This window comes from Lithobates pipiens, unplaced genomic scaffold (assembly GCF_037356315.1).
Source record: "Lithobates pipiens isolate NorthernLeopardFrog02 unplaced genomic scaffold, aLitPip1_a1.2 Scaffold_10, whole genome shotgun sequence".
NCBI lineage: Eukaryota > Metazoa > Chordata > Amphibia > Anura > Ranidae > Lithobates > Lithobates pipiens.
The window spans coordinates 93,594,305-93,617,672 of NW_027507686.1; the positions used below are offsets into that span (position 1 = coordinate 93,594,305).

Consider the following 23,368-nt stretch of genomic DNA (forward strand, 5'->3'; position numbering starts at 1 on the left):
TGGCCTTCCATGCCTCTTTTAACCCGACTGTTCTCGACCAGGAGATAGACCCCAATGGTAGATATGTGTTTTTGAAGTTGCAGGTTCAACAAGCAGTTTTAACCATTGTTAATGTTTATTTCCCTAACCAGAACCAGCATCGATTCCTCTCCTCCGTGGCATCCCGCCTACGCGCTTTTGGCACTCATAACTTGATCCTGGGTGGTGATCTGAACGTACCATTAGTACCGAGACTGGACTCGTCCACTGGTAAGTCACACATCCCTCCTTCCTCCCTGACCAGTATACGCTCCATTTTGCAGGACCTCTCCTTAGTTGATCCCTGGCGGGTGCTTTACCCTTCGGCGCGTGACTATACTTACTACTCCCCTGCACACAACTCATATAGTCGACTCGACTACATACTGATCTCCCAAGCTTTGCTAGACTGTGATCCTACCTGTGACATCGGACTGAGAATCTGGTCTGATCATGCCCCGGTGCATCTGTCCCTGGGGAGACCCCCAAACAATCGCGCCCACAAATCCTGGCGACTTAACGATAACCTCCTCCGTGACTCAGTCTGCAATGCAGCACTTACCACAGCAATCACGGAGTTTAACCTGGTCCATGCTGAAGACAACACCTCTAACCTGACCAAATGGGAGACGCTTAAATGTGTCCTCCGAGGCATTTTGATTCAGCATGGCTCCAGGCTAAAGAAGGCCCGTACTGCCGAAATTTCCAAGCTATTTGCACTGATCTCTGCCCTTGAGGCCTCCCATAAACACTCTCCCGATCCTAAGGTACTCGCAGAACTTTCTAATGCACGTCGGGACCTCCAACGGATCTTTACCGAACGCTCTGTGATTGCCTGTGCTAAGGGTAGACATATTCACTACGCCCATGCGAACAAATGTGGGAGACACCTTGCTCGCGCAATTCACCCCCAGCAACGCAGACAACATATCTCCCACCTCATGTCCTCCACTCACGTTAAACGCACTAAAAACTCGGAGATTGTTTCTGACTTTCGAGACTTTTACTCTGCCTTGTATAATCTTCCAGTAACTCCAACACCCGCCCCGTCCTCGCACTTAGACCTCTTACAATATATACGGGATACCTCCTTACCGCATCTACCCTCTGACGCTGTGTCGGACTTGGAGCGTCCGCTGACTACCTCTGACTTTTTGACTGCCATTAAAGAGCTCAAGCAGGGCAAGAGCCCGGGTCCCGATGGTTACACGCCTTTATTTTTTAAGCAATATGCCCACCAATTAGCTCCACTGATGGCACGAGCATTTGAGGAGGTTGGCGACGACCATCCGCTCTCTACCGAACTCCTGCAAGCTCAAATTGTAGTGATACCCAAACCTGGGAGGGACCCTACACTCTGCAGTAATTACCGCCCCATCTCCCTATTGAATGTTGATCTGAAACTCTACGCCAAGGTCCTTGCCACGCGCCTGGCCCCCCTCCTTCCCTCTTTGATCCATGGGGACCAAGTGGGGTTTGTCCCTGGCCGTGAAGCCAGGGACAACACCACGAAAACGCTACATTTGATCGCCTACACCAAGACACACAATATCCCTTGGCCTGTGATGCCGAGAAGGCATTTGACAGGGTGAGCTGGCAGTTTCTTCGTGCGTCCCTGCAACAAATAGGCTTAGGCCCTAACTTACTTTCCAAGATTATGGCTCTCTATTCTCACCCTACTGCTCAGGTCTCAGCTAACGGGGAATCGTCCACGCCATTTCGAATAAGTAATGGTACCAGGCAGGGCTGTCCTCTTTCGCCCTTGCTGTTCGCAATCACAGTGGAACACCTGGCACAGGCTATACGTAACAATGCCTCTATACACGGTATTCCTACCCCATCGGCTCCCCGCAAGCTGTCACTCTATGCCGACGACTTACTTCTATATGTCACAAACCCCCGCATTAGTCTACCACATATTCTCGAGGAACTGGACCGCTTCGGTACCCATAGTAATTTTAAACTTAATATAGCCAAAACCGAAGCCCTGAATATCTCTCTACCGGAGCGGGACCTGACGGCCCTGAAAAAGGGATTTTTATTTAGGGATTGCAGTTCCTAGAGATTTACAGGACATCTACTCCCTCAACTATAGCCCCTTGTTGACCAACATTAAACGTTCCCTCGACTCCTGGTATAATTTGAAACTTACTTGGTGGGGGAGGATGAACGTCATTAAAATGGACATACTGCCCAAGGTTCTGTATCTGTTCCAAACCCTTCCTATACTTCTTCCTCGGACGTTCTTCCTCTCCCTCCGATCTGAGATAATTAAATTTGTATGGCTCCGCCACCCCCCTCGACTGAAACATAGGATCCTATGCGCCCCCAAGCTCCGCGGGGGGACTGGACTACCTGACTTTCAACTATATCACACTGCATCCTTGCTGTCTAGACTGTTAGAATGGTTCCCGAGACCCCTACCCAAACTTACAGTGACTATTGAACAGGATATGGCCCTTAGAGACCTTAGGGCCCTGTTATGGGGACATCACGCCGTGTTCCGCTCGCTTCGTGGGGTCTCCCCCCTGACGATCGCAGCTCTGACCAAATGGTACGCCGTCTCCGGTACGACAGGCCTGTCCACGGATCCTGGCCCTCTTTCCTCCCTTTTTGACAACCCACTTCTCCCCACTCTCCTCTCGGCTACTCACATTGGGGCATACCGCAGGGAGGATTGGCCCACAGCCAATCAATTTGTCCACCCCTAGACTGGTCGCTTGCGAGCTCTGGCGACATCGTCTCCCCTACCGGACCTGGATTGGCTCTCTGAGCGGTCCATCAATCAATTTTGCAACTCACTCTTCCTATCCGGTAAAATTCATAGGACCCTCACCTTATTTGAAGAACGTTGTACTCTACCTCACACACCGAGGCACACGTTATCTCTTCTTTACAAAGAACTCCAATCTCTTACTTACACCTCACTTCCCACTTATACTGATAAATGGTCTGCTGACGTCGGAACCGAAATCTCCCCATCACAATGGCATACCTCCTTTATCCTTACTCACCAATCCTCTAGATCAGGGTTCACTCAGGAAAAAAACTATAAATTGTTATCACGCTGGTACAGAGTTCCAGTCTCGGTACGCAGAATGTTCCCCGGTTCAACGGATGTGTGCTAGCGGTGCCATGGTGCGACAGGTACGTTCTTTCATGTCTGGTGGGAGTGTTCTATGGTTCGCCCTTTTTGGGATAAAGTTTTTGAAACGTATAATGCTATGTATCAAGCTTCCTTATCCCCCTCGGCCTTGGTTGCCTTACTGTCCATTATACCGGGCTCCGTTAAACGGCACAAGTCTTGCCTTCTTAGATTCCTCCTCTCTGCTGCCCGTCATAACATCACCCTCTCCTGGAAGACAGATCGGGTCCCGTCGGTAGTTCGATGGATTGAACTTCTTAACGATATGATGGTCATGGAGGAGCTGCAGGCGAAGGTGGACGACAGATATGACAAGTTTACTGCTTTGTGGTCTATCTGGCGCCATCACTCGGCCTCAGCGGGCTTCCTTAATGGCCTTCGATAGGACAATGTTATGTCCTGTATTTTTGTTGTTCGCCTGTGATACTCCTTTGGGGTTGCACAGCTAATGGGCCTGTGCTCTTACTTCCCTCTGTACACCACCTCCCTGCTGGCCCCCATCTGTCTTCCCTCCCCCCCATGTGGCGATATAGGTTGGGCGTTGGGCCACCGCCCTGGATCCATGCTGACGGCTGCAATACGGCCCAGTATGACTTCAGTTTTTGAGGTTCCTGTCTTCCCCCTTTCCTCTCCTTCCCCTGTCCCTTCCCCCCTCCCCCCTTCTCCCCCCCTCCCCTCCACCTGTTGATTGCTTTCTTTATTTTCATTTCTACTGGTATTAATCAGCTATGTCATTTGCGCAGTTTTTTATGCTTTTACACTTGTACCTCGCTGTTTGTGTATCTTTGGAAATGTACTGCCATTTTGTACTCCTTGTTTGCACTGATCTTATGACAATAATAAAAACTATGTTCAACCTTAAATTTACCCACCTTTTTTCCGTGTTCTCACTTTTGGTCGATTCGGTCGTTCTTGATAGGACGACCGCGTTATAATGTAATTGATCAGGCATCACCAACCCACCCCTTATTTTCGGTTGTCGCATAGTGGCTAGTGCAACTCTGGGTTTTTTGTTCTTCCATATAAATTTAGAAGCCTATACAGAATTTTTGGGAATATTATCATCTTTACTGTATTTATATGCCCTAGCCATGATAGTGGCCTATTTCCACATCTTTTACATTCCACTTAAATTTTGTGTAATAATGTAATCTAGTTGATGCTATACATTTTCTTCTCAGGTGGCCAGTTTAACACCCAAATACTTGAGCTCCTTCCACCAGGGGAATTTCCATTCCCTCTGAAGCATTTGCTCCTCTGCTTTGCTGGTACTAATATTTAATATCTCCGATTTGAACCGGTTTATTTTGAAATTTGAGAGGTCGTCGTACTGTTTTAGCGTTTTTATTAAGTTGGGCATACTAATCTTTGGGTTGCTCATGTACAATAGTATATCATCCACAAATGCTGCGAGTTTATGTTCCTCCATCCCAATTTTTACCCCTAGTATGTCTGGATTTTCCCGGATTGATGCAAGGAAGGGTTCCAATGACAACATGAAAAGGAGGGGCGACAGCGGACACCCCTGCCTTGTTCCCCTTCTCATTTCGAAATAGGGCGAAGCCAACCAGTTAACTTTTATCCGTGCCCCTGGATGATATAAAAATTTTCATTTTCTGCAACATTTTTGGGCCTATTGCCATGTTCTCTATCGTCTGAAACATGAACCCCCAGTCTACTCTGTCGAACGCCTTTTCAGCATCCGTCGACAGAAGCAGACTGGGGGTCCCCCTCCCACACATCTTTTGGAGCAATAGGAGGGTTCTTATCCCATTATCTCTTCCTTCCCTACCCAGCACAAACCCCACTTGGTCTGGATGAATGAGCGTAGGCATCAGACCCCCTCATTCGCCCGGCTAGAACCTTTTGCGTAGAGTTTTGTATCCACATTAAGCAGGGAAATTGGCCTGAAACTAGAACATTGTGTTGGATCTTTCCCATCTTTCTGGATTAGGGTTATTGTAGCTAGTAGCGCTTCCTTACTCATTTTAAACTCCTTCCCCAGCCCATTCATGTAATGACATATTTTTTTGGATCAAGCTTTCTTTAAATCTTTTGTACTAAGACATTGTAAACCCGTCTGGTCCAGGAGATTTTCCCGGGGCTGATGTTAACAGTGCTCTATTTATTTCCTCTTCCGATATTGGCCGCTCAAGGGTCTCCCTATCTTGAATACTTATTTTGGGCAGTCTAGCTTTTTTTATTTTTTTTATTTTAGAAAAGTCTGGATGTCCTTGTCTCTGGCTTCATCTTGTATCCCTGGGGATCTATCTGTGTATATCCCCTCAAAATATTTCCTAAACGTCTCCGCTATTTCTTTTTTTTTTTTTGCGGAGCATCTTAGCTAGGAATCTACTCGGCTTATAACCCCCCGAGGTATCGTTCCCGGGCCAAACCATTAAAGGCCCTATTGGTTTCTTGTTTTAACAGGCCCTTCAGTTCTTTCCTCTTCTCCACTAATATTTTTTGTATAGCACCTCTTTTTGATTCTGCCCTTTTTTAAGTTCTTGTTCTAACTTATAAATCTCCTCCATTAAAGTTTTAATGTTTTCGGCCCGCATTATATTGTTTGGTTTAGAGCGGTGTTTTCCCCTTTATACAAGACCAGTATTTCAGCTAAATTAGGCTCCTTACACTGAAGCCTTGGCTAACAGAGGCAGAGTATCCAGGGCCGTGTCACAAATGTACTTAAGGCCTTGCACTAGTTGGTCTGCTAGCTCCACGCAGAAGTTTTGCCCACTCAGTCAGTGTCTGCAACACCAGTGCGGATGCCAGTACAGGTCGCACGGCTGACCCCACAACCGTAAATAAGGAACGAGCCACCGCCTCGGCCTTGCTATCCGTGGGATCCTTGAATGCAAGCGTCCCCCTCAACCAGGATCGTGGATACTTTATTTAACCTAGATACTGGGGGGTCCATGATCGGAGGAGGCGACCACTTTTTGAGAAGGCTGTCCTCAAAGGGGTAACGCACCGCCAAATTTTTGGGGACCGAAAAAATCCGTTGCAGGTGACCCCATTCCCTGTAGATGAATTTGTCAAAATAACTCAGGGACCCAAAAGGGACCGGTACATCAGCAGAGGGATCCGCTGGCCCCTGAATCTTCAGGGTATCACACACAGCTGCGATGAGTGCTCAAACAAGCGCTTTGTCGCACCCGGAATCATCCTCACTATCTGAATGGTCCTGGTCAGCCATGTCTGATAGGTCAGAGCAATGGTCACCAGCCGCAGCAAGGGCCGAGTCTGCATCAGAGCTCTCCCCAGAGGAGGGGGGGCAGGGGCCTCTTACGTGCACCTTTCCTTCCACGTGCTGCCTCTATCTTAGCAACATAGGAGTCAAGGACCGCCGTCAGGGTGTCCATGCGCACCGCGCTAACCGCAGGCGACCCAGTTGCTATAGCCTGGATTTCGGGGGAAGAAACACTAGTTTCTGAAGCCATGCTGACCCTAGCCTGTCTGCAACCTGCAAGGGGACTTAGGACAGTGAAGGTCCCACCCTCCTCCTGCCGCCGCGGGGGTGGGGAGGGGGGTACTTAGCGCTAGACTCACCACCCTGGGGCGTTTTATGAATGCCACTAGCAGTGCCTGTAGTCCCTAGGAGGTTCCAGTTGCAGAGAGGAGAAAACTGTCAGCAGCAGCCGCTTATATCAGTGGTGAAACGTTCTGCAGAGCTAGCTTCAGCATTCAGCAAGGAGCCATCCAGCGTCCTGTACACACAGGCAACAGCAAGTGAGAGCACATGTAATGCTGCCACAAGAGAACTGCGGCGAAAAGAGCACTCAGGCTTCAAGAAAATGGCCGCCAATGAAACTAAATAGGAGATCCTAAATTAGATGGCTGCTGAAGCTCCTCAGGGGAATACATGCTTTTCCACATCCAAGATGGCCACCGGACAGCGCCATGTGGTGACATAACAAAACTAGAAATGTAGTGCCTGCCTACAGCCAGAACAACCTCGACAAACACTTTTGGGACCCGGACCAACGCCAGCCGGACAGAGCCCCCACAGGTGAGAAACAAGCAAAAACACACACACCATCCGCAGCGCATGCAGCCACCACCCTCAGAGGGGGGAAGGAGGGGTGATAGGGGCTTGGGAAAGAAGAAAGGGAGGTGAGGTGGCCCTCGAATTGAAGCTCACCGACCACCTCTGGAGCTGAGGCATGTCGTGGCCTGCCGAGCCTTAGCTGTGGCCTGCTCACATTCTATGGCCGGACTGGGGAGACTACAAGGATATCATTAACCAGCCTGTCACCCAGCCGGCAGTTGTTAGAAGATCCCAGGATCTTTGATCTTGCGCAAAAAAATAAAAAAATAAAATAAAATAAAAATAAAAACACAACACCATAAAACCTGCAGCAAAAACATAGACCGAGAGGGCCCGCAGGGTTCCTAGGTCATTCTCCTTACTAGGCAAAATAAAAACTGAAGCTGCTGGAAGCAGTGAGGAGGGTTGATAGCACAGCGTCCACCCACCTGGGGCGTGATTAAAAGTTCTGTGTATAGTGTAACAATTTTACTTACTCCTAATGACAGGCTATACAACCCATTTAGTTACAGAGAGGAGCTGTGTCGGTCGGTGAATATAAGAGAAAAACCATTTTGTTTTCATACATCATGGGACAGAGGCTAATATTCATTACCTACTGGGACGTCCCAGAGCAATAGCTTTGAGGGGAGACACCCTGCCAAACAATAGCCATCAGACTTTATACGGCAGCACGCAGCACGCTGCGGCCAAAAGCCAAATCCTCGGCTGCTCGAACATCCACTTGATAAAATTCTGGGAACATATGCACCGAAGACCAGGTAGCAGCCTTACAAATCTGAGCCACAGATATCAGATGACGAAAAGCCCAGGAGGTTCCTACACCCCTGATAGAATGAGCTCTCACCCTAAAGTGAGGAGCTTTGTGTTTCTGACCATAGGCCTGAATGAGTAATTGGTGGACCCAATTGGCAATAGAAGCTGCCTGCCCCTTCTTGGGTTCTTTTGGTAAAATAAAAAAAAGGAGTCCGATCTTCGCAGAGCTAGACAAATAAACCTTGACTGCCCAGACAACATTCAAGGAATGCAGTCGTCTCTCTTCCGCCGAAGGAGGCTGAGAGAAAAAAGGCAGCAAAATAATGTCTTGATTTAAATGAAAGGCCGACACCACTTTTGGGAAAAAGGATGGAACGGGTTGTAACACAGGATCAAGTATGGTAAGGGCCACCAACTCCAACACCCTTCTAGCTGAGATGATGGCCATCAGGAAGGCTAGCTTGCGTGACAGCAAGTCTAATGGAATTTCCTCAACAGACTCAAATGGTTGTTTCTGCAGCACAGAAAGCACCAAGTGCAAGTCCAAAGGACACATAGGTGACCTAACGTGGCTAAGCAAACAAGTTGCCCCCTGCATAAAGGTTCAGACCAGCAAATAGGAGGCTAACCAAACCGCTGAACACAGCAGCACTCTTGCTAATGCATGTGCGCCATGGCAAAGCATGGTGTGCCATCGTACAGGTAAAAAATAGCAAGACACAAGCAAAAAAAAAAATAGGATTTTTGTACTCGCCGTAAAATCCTTTTCTCTGAAGTTCATTGACGGACACAGCTCCATTAATCTTGACCGTATGGTTATTACACCTTCTTCAGGAGAAGACTAGGCAGAACATGTAAAAAACAGAACTGTACAGTTCCACCCAGGGGGGCAGGCCCTCTGCTAATAACCCCTCAGCCTGCTTCCTGCAGCTCAGTACAACAAGAAGGATAACATAAACCAATAGGAGGATAAAATAGATAGGATTTTTTTTCTTACCGTAAAATCCTTTATTCTATTTCCTCTTTCGTTCATTGACGGACACAGCTCCATTAATGTTGACCGTAGGGACATCCCCAAGCAGTGTCATAATGAGGGGTGGGAACAGCAACATAACTTCACCCACAACCAGAGGTGCTCCCTAACAGGGGGAGTCACCATCTGAACTAACCACATCATAACTTGGCCAACATATGCAGCAGAGTGCATTGACAATCAAAAGGTAACTTTCTCTTAAGAAGAAAGTGTAAATTGCAACATTACACAGCCGCCTGCAAAACTTTGCGGCCAAAGCAGGCATCAGAAGATGCCCTTACATCAACTTTGTAGAACTTCGTAAAAGTATGAGCGGACAACCAAGTCGCCGCCTTACACACTTGAGCAACTCACGCTTGATGTTGGAAGGCCCAAGAGGTCCCAATTGCCCCTGGTGGATTGGGGCATGACAGGAAAGGGGGGCTCCTGCCCCTTCAAGGCGTAAGCCTGGACCATTATTGGTCTGATCCACCTGGAAGTGGTGGACGACGAGCCCGCCAGCCCTTTTTCGAATCAGCTACCGAAACGAACAGATTCTGACCTCCGGAAGGGAGCTGTGGCAGACAGATATACCCTTAGAGCCTGGACCACGTCCAGGGAATGAAGAGCCACCTCCTTAGGGTGTGTGTTGGTTTTGGACACAGAGATGGTAACACAATGTCTTCATTGAGTTGAAAAATCAAAACTACCTTCGGCAGAAAAGAAGGTTGAGGGCACACCACCTTATCCTTGTGGATAACTAGATAGGGAGACTTGCAAGACCAGGCTGCCAGTTCAGAAACCCTCCTGGCAGATGTAAAGACCACTTTCTGAGAGAGCGTCAAATGAATTTCCCTGTTCTCAAACGGCGGTTTCTGAAGCGCCGATAGCACCAGGTTCAGATCCCACGGAGGTAAAGGTGGACTCACCGGAGGGACTACATGCCGGACCCCTTGCACAAAGGTGCCAGGGGGTCGCTGGAAAAAGACAGCCAAGTCTGATAGCTGTCCCTTGATGGTGCTTAATGCCAACTTCTGGTCTACCCCACGCTGTAAGAACAGCAGGACCCTGGACACAGAGTAGGTGCGTGGACGCCACCCCATCTCCTCACACATTGAGATACAAGCCTTCCACGTACCATGGTATATCTTCCGAGAAGGTGGTTTTCACGCCCTCAACATAGTGGAAATCACTGAGTCAGACGGACCTTGGTTCCTTAGCACCTGGCTTTCAACAGCCATGCCGTTAAAATCAGCAACGGTAAAGCAGGATGGAGTATCGGACCTTGTGACAGAAGGTCTTCACACATCGGTAATCGCCAAGGAGCATCCGCCACTAGGCGTACCAGGTCGGCATACCAAGGACACCGAAGCCAATTTCCGGGGCAATCAGTATCACTGGAATCCCCTCGGGCCGCCACTCTGCAGAGCAGATGTGATAACAGTTTGAGTGGAGGGAAGGCGTAAATCAGCCAGTACTGCTCCCATGGAGCCAAGGCATCCGACGCGTCCGCCAAAGGATCTCTTGTCCTGGACACGAACCTCTGCACCTTTCGATTAAGCCGAGAGGCCAGGAGATCCACATCTGGTGAGCCCCTCCGCAGGCAAAGAAGCCTGAACACCTCCTGATGCAGTGACCACTCTCCTCAGTCCAGCATCTGGTGACTTAGATAGTCCGCCTGCCAGTTTTCTACTCCCGGGATGTAAATGGCCGACAGGGCCGGTATGTGTCACTCTGCCCACCGAAGGATGTGAGCGACCGCCCGTGCCGCAGCCAAGCTTCTTGTTCCTCCTTGATGGTTGACATATGCCACTGCCATGGTGTTGTCCGACTGGATGCTGATCAGACATCCTCAGTCTCATCGACCATGTGGAGAGGCATAACCTGATCGCTCAAAGTTCGAGCATATTGATTAGCAACTGGGATTCCTCCCTCGACCAGAGGTCCTGAGTCGATTGCACTCCCAGAAATCCACTCTAGCCAGTTAGGCTGGCGTCCGTTGTGATCACTGTCCAATGAAGAGGTAGGAACGTTTCCCGGACCGAAGGGCTGGAAATCTCAGCCACCAGAGATGAGAGTCCCTGACTAACTGGCTCACCTGAATCTGCTGATCCAAAAATAATGTCCTATTTGGATAATATCTCCTTCTGCAAGACTGGTGTGAAATTGGGCATACGGTACCGCCTCAAAGGGGGTCACCATGAGGCCCAGGACTCACATGCAGAAGCGTAGTGATGACCACCTGCGGTTCATCAACAGCTTCACCGCAGCTCTGAGAGTCTGCAGCTTGTCTGAAGGGAGAAACACTTGCGTTTCCACGGAGTCCAGCAGTAAGCCTAGGTACTTCAGGTGTCGAGTCGGCACAAGTAACAACTTTTTGAGGTTCAACACCCACCCAAATTCCTACAGGGTTTGCGTGCTGATCGCCACATCCTCCCTTAATTCTGAGGTGGAAGCTGCTCTCAGGAGAAGATCATCTAGGTAAGCCACGATTGCGATTCCACGTTGTCGCAACAACGCCAAAATTGGAGCCAATACCTTGGTAAAGACTCGGGGAGCTGAAGCCAAGCCAAAGTGGAGAGCCACAAACTGGTAGTGGTCTTCCTCTACTGCAAATAGCAGAAACCTCTGATGCCTGAGGCATATGGGTATGTGCAAGTATGCGTCCTGGATATCTAGAGACACCAGGGAGTCCCTCTGATGGAGTGCAGCGACTACGGAGCAAAATTATTTCATTCTGAACCTCTGTACTTTTACAAAGCAACTGAGGGATTTTAGGTCCAAGATTGGATGTACCTCTTCCTTTTTGGAGACTACAAATTGGAATAGAATCCCTGAAACCTTTCCGTTTCTGGAACAGGCACTGTCACCCTGCGGCCGAGCAGGCCCCTTACTGCCCCAAACAGGGCGAGCCAGGAGTAAGGGTATGCTGGAGGGGAAAAATCAGTTTGGTGGCCAAGAGAGGAACTCTATCTTGTAGTCCGAAGAAATCAGTTCGCAGACCCATTGGTCGGACAGCCGAGAGGCCCACCGGGCTGCAAACGTGTGATGGGCGGGGGCAATCCTTCATGCGGTAGAACTTTTTCTCGCTGGCTTGCGAGTCCAGGGATGCTTCTGTCCCTCAGTCATCCTGTCAGACTGGGAGCGTTTTCCTGAAGTCCAGGCCGGACGAAAAAGCCTCTTTTGAGCGGAAGATGAGGGCCCTTGCCTGCGGCGTGGCTCCCTTCCTGGACTGTGGGAACAAAGTGCTCTTCCCACCTGTGACATTCTTAATAATGTCATCCAGCGAGGCTCCAAATAGCCACTCACCATAGAAGGTAAAATCCATCAAGGCTTTTTTTTTTTTTTTTTTTAGATGCCTGGTCCGCAGCCAGATCAGGCGCCGCAGCACCACCGCTGATACTGATGCTCTGGAGAGCAAGGGAAGTGTATCCAGGGCGTTTCACAGACATACTTAAGGCCGTGCATCAACTGGTCTGCTAGTTTCACACAGACAGGAGAAGACTGCTGCTTCTCCAATTCACGGTGCAATAGTTTTGCCCACTCAGTAAGTGTCTGACACCAATGCTGTTGCCAGTACCAGTCGTAACGCTGACCCCACTACCGTAAACATGGACCAGGCCACTGCCTCGGCCCTTCTTTGCAGGAGTCCCTTCTACCGGGATCGTGGTTACTTTATTTAACCTGGATACTGGGGCGTCCATGACCAGGGGAGTCGGCCATTTTTTTTTAAAGAAGGCTCTCCTCAAAGGGGTAGCGCACCACCATTCTTTTTGGAACCAAAAAGGTCCGTTGTGGTCTTCCCCATTCCTTGTATATGAACTTATTGAAATAAGTTAGATATGGAAACACCTTAGGAGTACGGGCTGGCTTAAGGGACCCAAAAGGGACCACTACCTCAGCAGAGGATCCTGCTGTATCCTGTATTTTCAGGGTATCATGCACAGCTATGATAAGTGCTCCAACTAGCGCTTTGTCTTGCGCGGACCCGGACACAGAATCATCCTCACTGTCCGATCGGTCCTGGTCAGCATCCTCTGACACATCAGAGCAGGGGCTGCCAGTCACTGCGGGGCCCGACTGAGTCAGAACTCTCCCCAGAGGATGGGGGGCAGGGGGCGCTTTTTACCGCCTTAGCGCCCGCACACCACCTCCACCCTGGCAATGAACAAGGACTGCCGAAAAAGTGTCCAAAGGCACTGCACTGTTTGCAGACGAGCTGGTTGGAATTGCAGGGAGGTCTGGGGAAGAAATGAGAATTTCCGACACCATGCTGACCCACCCTGTCTACCACTCTTGGCGATTTAGGACAAGGTGCTCAATCCCACCCTCCTAGCTGCTGCAGACTGAGGGGCCCCCGGCGCAGGACTCACCACCCTGACTAAGAGCTGTGCTTTTACAGATGCCTGTGTCCAGGACAAAAAAAAAAAAAAAAGGAAGTGCTGTTCTGAGGTACAGGAACCAGCGCTGTGCAGAAAAACCATGTTGAGGCTACAAGAAAATGTCTGCTGGGCGCACTGTATAGAGAAAAATCACAGGGATAATGGCCGTCAAGCTTCGAGAAAATGGCCACTGACCATGCTTCTCACAGAGACTAACAGAAAATGGCCAACAACTGTACACACAGAATGTACACAGATAATGGTGCCAGTCAGCACTAGACAAAAGAGACAAAAGGCTGGGGAGTCAAGGATCTATAATTATCCAGCCTGTCACCCAGCCGGCTGTTGATAGAAGATCACAGGATCTTAAACTCTTGGGTAAAAGGCAAACATCCAGAAGAAAATCCCCAGGACCAATGGTCCCGGCAGCCTAGGTCCTTCTTCACTTGGCATAAAAAAAAAAAATGAGCTGCAGGAAGCAGGCTGAGGGATTATTACCAGAGGGACCGCCCCCTGGGCGGAACTGTACAGTTCTGTTTTTCACATGTTCTGCCTAGTCCTCTACTGAAGGTGGTGTAATAACCCTACGGTCAAGATTAATGGAGTTATGTCCATCAATGAATGAAAGAGAAAAAGGGTACACTTTGCAGACACCCACAGCTAGCCCAAAACTCCCCCTTATGGTCATTGCACACAGGTATCCAGCCTCTAGCTAGCGTGACTGATTACTTATTATGGGGTGCCCCAGTGATTGTAACAAAGTGGTTTCACTTAGCCATCTAGGGGCAGGGCTGCTTAGAAACTAGGAGCCCAATCTTCACCCATCATGGCAAGTTCCTGTCAATTGAGGACCTTCAAGGACTGGGTACCCTTTTCATGTTTAGGGTCCATGCCCTTGGACCTGCACAGCACCCTGCAGGAATGCCTTAATGTTGTGTCCAAGATTCCACTTCAAAGGGTCCAGCGCTTGGAGGTTGCATTACAGGCAAAACTTTGCAAGATCTTGAGTCTTCTTTCCGAGGCTCGGGTACCATTCATTTATCTAAGTATATAGAGCCTGTGTCAAATGGATCCGATCAATCACCTGATTAATTTAAGAACAGTTTGTGGGATTAGAGATCTGGAGCTTAGAGAGCTCAAACGTGCCCATCCACCTGGCACACTGGTAAAAAACTGAAGTACTTCCTGTATGAGGGGTTATATAGGCGATCACTTCTTGTTTAAAGCCCCATACATACTATCAGATTTTCTGCTGATTTTTGTCTTCAGATTTACCAAAACCATATAATAAGAGGTCAAACCTTAGGAGTTTCAATTTGTATTGCCCTTGCAATACATGGTTCTGGTAAATCTGAAGACAAAAATCAGCAGAAAATTTGTGAGTATAGCTTAAGACTTTGTCTACCAGTGTCCATGCACCTAGAAATGGAATATAACCCAGCAGGTAATGAATATTAGCCTAAATCTGTATCCCATGATGTATGAAAAAGAAAGTAACATTTTATACTTACCTGCTCTGTGCAGTGGTTTTGCACAGAGCAGCCCAGAACCTCCTCTTCTCGGGTCTCACACTGGCGCTCCTGCCAAGTGCCCAACAGCAAGCAGCTTGCTATAGGGGCACCCGAGCCACTGCTCTGAGTGCATTGAGATAGGCCCTGCCTTCTTTCTCTCCTCATTGACAGCAGCAGGAGCCAATGGCACCCACTGCTGTCTCAGCCAATGAGGAGGACGAGTTTCAGACAGCCGATATACTCTCGTGCAACATCGCTGGATCAAGATGGGGCTCAGGAAAGGGGGGCTTGATTCTGGTTGCTGCACATAGTTTTTTTATCTTCATGCATAGAATGCATGAAGAAAAAAACTTCTGCCTTTAGAACCACTTTCAGGACCCTTTCACAGGACTACCAGTGTCCAATCAGGTCAATAAAAAAGATAAATAAAATCACACACAAGAAAGTTAACAGACATGGATGTGTCACCTTGCCCACCCTGCTCTGATTAGTAGATCTGCGAGCTGATCGGAAAAGGGAAAAAAAAAAAACACCTTGAGAGAATTCTGTATAGAAAGCAGGAAATGTGCCACAGCGTAACCCACCTAGAAGTATATTTCATACAGTGCCTAATGCGGCTTCCAGATGCTTACCATCTGCCTTCTCCTAAAGAAAAAAAAATTGAATGGCCAGTACAGAATCAATGAAGTTCTAGCTTCCAAAAAGACCAGCATCTTATAATGGTTATGCACGCATCAGAGCCTCACTTGTCAAACCAAGTATAATGAACATATTCTTGGTTTTACCCATGGTCATTTATGAACGGCGTTGGATAAAGAGTAGTCAGGTGGCAGATTCCCCCAGTAATCCCTGTGTACCAAGCCGCCAACTGAACAGAGGAGCTGCGTACCATGTGATTGTTGCGAATGGTCAGAGATCACATGGTTACTGTTTACAGTGCCGATTCTCCCCCTTCCAACAGAGGAAGGAGAGAGAGACTACCTGTGAATGGGAACTTTAGCTGCAGATTAATTTGGTTTCACTGACACAAGGATTGGGTTATTTATACCGCCCCCCCCCCCCCACCCCAACTCCTCTTATACTACCTCTATGCGGTCTCTATGTGACCTGTATATTTACCCTTTTATCTACCTTATCCTGCACATTAAACACTTCATCTCCATGACAACACTATGTGACCAGTACAATAACCCCTTCACTAAAATCCATTTGTGTGCAGTGTTGCATACCAGAGTTATTGCCTGTCAAACTATCAGTGCTAAGAACTGAAAACGGCCTGGTAATGAAGGGTTGAGGCTAGTACTCAAGTGGTTAAAGAAGCCTGCACTAAGAAGTGTAGCATTCCCTACATCTATCTACTACTTAATGAAGGAAGATCTCACCATGTAACACTTTGAAATCTCAAATACAGATGATCGTTTAATGTTATACAGAGATCTTTTCGCATAGACAGCAATCCATTTAACCAAGAGAATGCATGTAAAAATTACATGTTACAACCCATATCCATTTTTTCAATTAGATACTGGATAATCATAGAACAAGTAAACATTCCAAGAGTCTCCTTTACAAAAATGTTACCAACAAAATACATTATTTTATCTATGAATGTATAAAAGAACCAGTAAAGACTTCTACGGTTTACCATGTTTTATTACAAATAAAAACTGACATCAGAAGGCAAAAAAAATAAAAAATGGGAAGAAATAGTACTCAGAACTTGAACTCCTTGTATTTTTTCCCTCCTGCGCGAGAGTCTTGTGGCTGTCCTTTTCTTTTCTTTTGCTATAAGATAAAATGGATGACACAAAATAAATGAATGACTAGGTCAATTTATTAGACTGTTTGCCCTTATAAAACTGCAGCCACCATCGCTCATTTTACTTCAGTGGTCAGGAGAAAAAAAAATATGTCAGGAACCTATCTAGGCTGTAGGGTTGCCAAGCTTAGTTTTTTTACCATTTCAAACCCATCCCTTGTCCAAATGCAATCAGAGTCAGGAAAAATTTGGCTGGTCCTGGAGAAATTGATTCATGTGCAAGGGTTTTGTTATGATTTAAGAGATTGTTCATACCAGCCCACACACTAACCCATTAGCAGTGCTATGCATTGTTACAGCAAATCACACCAGTTAACTTTTCAACTACACACACACACACACACACACACACACACACACACACACACACACACAAAATCAGCCATACAATTATGACGACCCACCCGCTAACCATGGCATGCACTCCACTAGACCTCTGAATATATGCTCTGGTACCTGGCACCAAGACACCAGTAGAAGATCCTGAGTCCTCTAAGTAGCAAGGTGGACGGGGCATGGCCTGGCAAGCAATGGAGTAGGACGCAGTGTAGGAGAGCTCCCGAGCGCCGATACTCCCGTTTCCATCCTGTGCATAGACTTTTAACCTGAAAATACAGGACTGGCCGCCCACGTATCAGCAGAGTGCTTAGGAGAGATGTCGCCGACCAAACATCACCCTGGGGCCGTGGACAAGCTAGCACAATTTTGCCGATCGGGCGCGGACAGACAGGCCGAAGATGGAGCGGAGTGCCAGGCCTCAGACACGGCCAAAGTACTGGACGCAATAGCGGGTCTCCAGGGGACTCTGACGGCCAAAATAGACTATGTCAAGACTGACATATCCCTTCTCCGGCAGGACCTGTCGAAGCTGCGGGACAGGGTCACCGAAGCTGAAACGAGGAGAGGGGCGGCGGACGACGTCCTTCACCCGCTGAGACACGCCGCAGAGGATATGCAGTGACAGCTACACATGTTGCATTCTCATCAGGACGACATGGAAAACCGCTTGCGGAGGTGCAACCTCCGGTTTATAAGCCTCCCGGAGAAAATAGAGGGCACGGATCCTGCTGGATATCTGGAGTCTCTCCTTGTGAAAACATGGAAGAAAGGAGTTCTCCTTGATGTTTGCGGTGGAACGCGCGCACCGCATCCCCATGAAGCCCGCACCACCCGGAGCGCCTCCCCCCACCTTCATCGCGAAGTTCCTGAATTTCTGTGACAGACAAAATCCTGAGGCTCACCAGAGAAAAGGGTAATATCCAAGTGGAAAATGCCAGAGTAGCAGTATTCCCGGATTTCTCTGGGGAGGTGCAAAGGAAGAGATCCCTATTCCAGGAAGTGAAGCGGCGTCTCCGAACACAGCACCTCAAGTACGCCATGCTGTGGGTGGAGGACGACGGCCGCGTACAGTTTTTTGATGATCCGGCGGCGGTGACAGCCTGGCTGGACCAGCGGGGTAGGCCTTTCTAATACCCGTGCTACTAGAGGTCCGTGAGTATGCCTGCCCTTTGTCCACATATACTTGTTCATGTGCAAGCCTCACCTTTTTCTATCGGAGTTCGGGGAGACCCCCACCCCCCCCCACATGGGTCTGAGGGAACAACTATGTTACACGTTTTCCCCCGGGGGTGCTGAGAACTGAAACTTTGCCTGATTACTTTTATTCTTTCAGCTTCACCCCGTGGAGATTGGGGGATGGGGGGAGAAGACTGAGCCCTGAGGAATTTTTTTCTCCCTTTTTTATTTTTTATGACAATTAGTGTAGGGGTTACGCCGCCCTCAATACCCGGGCTCCTAGAGGGACGTGACTGGTCTCCCACGATATACAAGATGCCCTTAGGGGACTTGCACCACACACCTGTTCTGTTTTCCCCTTTTTTTAACGTATATTGTTGATAGCGGGGTTGTACGAGACTGGGTGGAAATGCTGGACCTAAAACTGTCTTGCAACCGAATTTTGAGAAGGGCAAGGGGACCACCAGTTTTACTAGACCCTGCCGCACCGCGGGGCTCCACTGACTGCCAGTGTGTAAAGTTGCCTCCAGAGGACTGTTTTTACCCTGGTGTGATAGACACTTTACTGTTATGAATGCTGTACCTCCAGTTCTGTTCTCAAACTGGATGATGTGTGCTGGGTTATGGTTGGGGAAGGAATGCTTTCACCATGTTGGGGAGGTGTAGAGCTGGGTGGGAGGGGACTGGTTCAACTGTTCTGTTATAGTTTTAAAAGGGAAATGCCATTTTACTGTATGCTGGTTAAAGTATAAACAACCTGTGGGGGGGGGGGGGGGGCGGGCCTTTGGCGAGCACGACTGGGGAGTGGCGAGCGTTTTGCCCCACTCCCAGGTGGACCGCCTTGGTACCGCTCTAGTCCCCTCTGTATACTTCGGAAGAGGATATGGCATCCGTAAAGTTTTTGACTTAGAATATCAGGGGGGATGTGTAACAAGATTAAAAGGACCGCGGCCTTGAACTTCAAGACCCAAAAGGCTGATATTACAGCGCTGGTGGAGACTCGTATCACGGGACACCTACAGGCGGCCCTGAGACAGCACCCACACTAACCAGTCCAGGGGAGTCTCGGTGCTGATAGCCAAGAGGACCCCCTTTGAACTAATAGCAATGGTTTCGGACCAGCAGGGTAGGTTTGTGTTTATGCACGCCCTGGTGGGGGGGAGGGGAGCCCGCTTCTAATCCTGGCATGCTATGTTCCTCCCCCATTCACCTTTTAGGTGATTACTAGAGGGCTGGCGTTTATGGCACAAAATCCCTCGGTGCCGGCAGTGTGGATGGGGGACTTCAACATGACCATGCATCCGGTTCTGGACAGACCGGGAGGGGAGACTCAACAGGCTGAAGGTCAACCTCTTAGCCGGTTCGGCAAACTGGTGACAGAATTTGCGTTGACAGATGTTTGGCGGTACCAACACCCGCACACCAGAGCGTATACATGCCACTCTACTAGTAACCACACGATGTCTAGGATAGACCTAATTCTAATTTCAAATGTACTACTGCCCAGGGTGACGGGGTCTGCGCCGCGGGCCCTCTCTGATCACTCCCCATGTTGGGTGACTATCTCGGTCCGGGGATTGGTCTCCAGCCAAGTCTGGAGGCTGAACACATTCTGGCTCTCCAGCCTGCCCGATTTGGAGGCCATAGAGGGTGAACTACGCCACGTACTATGTGAGTTCGGAACTAACTACACTACTCCGTCGAACTGGGATGGGTTCAAAGATCATGCCCGTGGGCTGTTGTCCAGGAAAATCGACCGGCTAAAACGGTCGGCTGGCCTGGCCGTGCAGCTCTCAACGTCCAGACTGCAGGAGTTGGAACTGGCATACAATACTGACCCTAGCACTGACAACTTAAGACAGGTTAGGTTACAGTCTAGACTGGTCTCCCAGTTGCTTCTGGAAAAAGCTAAACAACACATTTTTTGGTAGACAATGGGTGAACACGGAGAGAGGGCCGGAAAACTGCTGGCGTACCTTACAAACCTGAATGACAGGCCCCCGGTGGTTGTATCCTTGTCGACGTCCCGGGGCGAGAGGGTCACGGACCCAGCTTCGGTGGCAGATATGTTCAGGGACTTCTACCGGGAGCTGTATAAAACCCACCTCATACACACACACACACACACACACACACACCAGGATATACAGGAGGAATTGCACACTATAGACTTCCCAAAGCTCAATGTTGACCAAATTAAAATGTTGCAAGCCCCTATAACTGACGAGGAGGTGGCAGGGGCGGTGTCGCAGCTGGCCAAGTCCAAGGCCCCGGGGCTGGATGGCCTACCCCTAGAATTTTATTTCGACCTTTTCTGAAGTTCTTACCCCTACCTTGACGAAACTCTACCACAATATATTTAGTGAGGAGACCCTGCCCCCGTCCATGCGGGAGGCGCAAATTATAGTGCTCCCAAAACCAGGGAAAGATCCTGGCTTCCCGGAGTCTTATAGACCCATCTCCCTTTTACAAGTGGATATCAAGATTCTGGCAAAGGTCTTGGCCACTAGACTGAATCGAGTTATATTATCTCTCATACACCCAGATCAAACCGGGTTTATGCCGGGGAAAAATACAGCCATGAATATTAGGCGGTTGTTCATGAACATACAGGCATGCCATGATAATTCAGGATCGCAGGTCATAGTAGCATTAGATACAGCAAAGGCATTTGACTCAGTGGAATGGCCATGAGTGGCTGCAATGCTACGGGTTTGGACCCAACTTCCGAAAGTGGGTACGCATCCTATACCAATCACCGAGCGCTAGAGTCTTTGTTAATGGCTGGCTATCGGAACAGTTTCCCCTAGAGAGGAACCAGACAGGGGTGCCCCCTGTCCCCTCTCCTGTACGCCTTGGCGGCGGAGCCTTTAGCTATAGCGATCAGGGCATTCCCGGACATTGAGGGTATGCGTATAGGTAGCGCCCTGGACAAAATTGGACTGTACGCGGACGACACACTATTGTATTTGGAAGATCAGGGGCAGTCTCTTCAGGCAGCATTGACTATTATTGAGCGAATGGGTAATTATTCGGGACTACGCATGAACTGGGACAAGTCCCAAATTCTTCCGTTGGACCATTTCCCACCGCCCCAGAACACCCTGGAGCTTCCATTGACCAGAGTTGGGGTAATTAAATATTTGGGGGTGCAGGTCACCAGGGAGCTGAGGGACTATTGTTCCCTTAATATAGAACCTCTATTCACACTGCTTAAACTCAAAACGCAGGCCTGGGCCAAATTGCCACTCGGGGTAATGGGCAGGATTAACTTAGTGAAAATGGTGCTCTTGCCCAAAATTCTATACATGCTCTGGCACGCCCCTTTGTGTATTCCACTTAGAATATAAAAAAAAATGGAAAGCATACTAAACACTTTTGTTTGGGGACATGGACGACACAAATTGGCCTGGATGACTCTTAAAAACCCCACCAATATGGGAGGAGCCTCTCTGTCTGACCTGCAGGAATATTATCTTGCAGCACAGCTGTCCCACCTACACCATCTCCACACAACAGAGGCACCCAGGTATCGAGCCTTGGTGGGGGGCAGCCCGGGAAATCCCTTAGTGACTCCACTGCAGGCCATTTTCAGGGGAGGACAGATTCACAGGAGGAGCAGCAGGTACAACGAAGGCATGCCTACACACCATCAAAAAACCTGGGACACAGCCTTAAGGAAATTACGCATAGGGCACATACACTCACACACGCCACTCTGGGATAACGGCCATTTGGCAGAGCTGCAGCACCTGCCAGATGCGGGACTGTGGGCCTCATATGGGGGGGTATTTCTCCATCAAGTCATGACGGAACAGGGACCCAAACCGTTTTGCTCCCTCCGGGAGGAATTTGCACTACCACATCGCCTCTGCTTTAGCCATCTCCAAATGCGCCACACACTCAAAACCCAATTTAGGTATACGGAACCCTCCTTAACCCGCCCTCCAATCATTGATATAATTCTGGACGCCGACTCCAAAAAACTAATCTCCAATCTATATTCTACGGTCCGTCTCCCCAAGACGGTAGCGGTAATTCAGAAAGCTAAAATAGAATGGGAGGCAGACCTGGGTGACATTACCGACGATGAATGGGATGAAATCCTGGATAATGTGCCGAGGATGTCACCCAGGCTCTCGGATAGGTTAACGCAACTCTACATTATCCACCGAGCATACCTGACGCCCCGGAGACTGGCCAAATTTAGACCAAATCAATCACCTAACTGTCCCGCATGTGGCCACGACTCTGGTACATTCTTTCATCTAATATGGGAATGTGGCAATCTACGACCGTACTGGCTGCAAGTGGTTCAATTCTTGCATGATGTTATGGGTTCGCCAGTGACTCCAGACCCAAAATTATGTATTATGTAGGACTGTTGCCGGACATTGAAATTGACAGACATCAAGCTACATTTATACATGAAACCCTGTTTTCGGCCAGAAAGGCCATAGCCCGACTGTGGATGAGGTGCTCTCTCCCCCCCCCCCCCCGACTGTTGATGACTGGAAAAAAGAGATATAAATAATGTTCTTCCATTTAAAAAGCTGATATATCAACATAGGGGGTGTATACAAAAATTTTCCAAAGTCTGGGATAGATGGTTGGGTGATGGGGAAACCTATGCGTGAGCTGGGTATACGTAGAGGTTCACATATGGAGCCATTTGGCTCAACTGACTGAGGACCATTGAACATGGGAAAGGTCTGATTGGGAAGAGGGAGGGATGGGGAGTGGGAGAAGGAACGAGATAAAGGCTACACTCTCCCCTGATGAACCGCGGAACAAGAGGTTACTTGGGTAATGCGAATAGTATGGAATGTTATATGTCTTTCTGTTGTACCAATGCTGGGATACATATGTGCATACTTTTGTCGTAAAATGTGTTTGTACATTGCATATGCTTAATAAAGTTGGTTTTCCCTAAAAAAATAAAAAAAGTAGCAAGGTGGACCCTCCATGGATCAAGCTTATTTTTCCAGCACATGCCATAGATGCTTGATTCTACTGAAATCTGGATATTTTGGAGGTCGTTTTGAAGTCAAAAGCGTCGGTTTGAGGAACACAACATTCTTGAATTCATCATACCAGGACATTGGTCTGTTGTCAAGTTCTGATGTTCAAGTGCCAAGGCGCTTTTGATTGAACAAGGG

At 48.7% G+C, this 23,368-nt stretch overlaps 1 protein-coding gene across 2 annotated transcripts in view; it reads right to left on the minus strand.

The window, feature by feature from the left end:
- Positions 1–16,507: 16,507 nt before the first annotated feature.
- The window catches only part of SF3B2 (splicing factor 3b subunit 2), a 104,000-nt gene continuing 97,139 nt past the window's right edge, over positions 16,508–23,368 (minus strand). For both annotated transcript variants that reach the window (XM_077456764.1, XM_077456775.1), the window contains one exon: positions 16,508–16,660. In XM_077456764.1, coding sequence (XP_077312890.1) covers positions 16,589–16,660 — 72 coding nt within the window. In that variant the 3' untranslated portion in view covers positions 16,508–16,588. The remainder of the gene's footprint in view (positions 16,661–23,368) is intronic.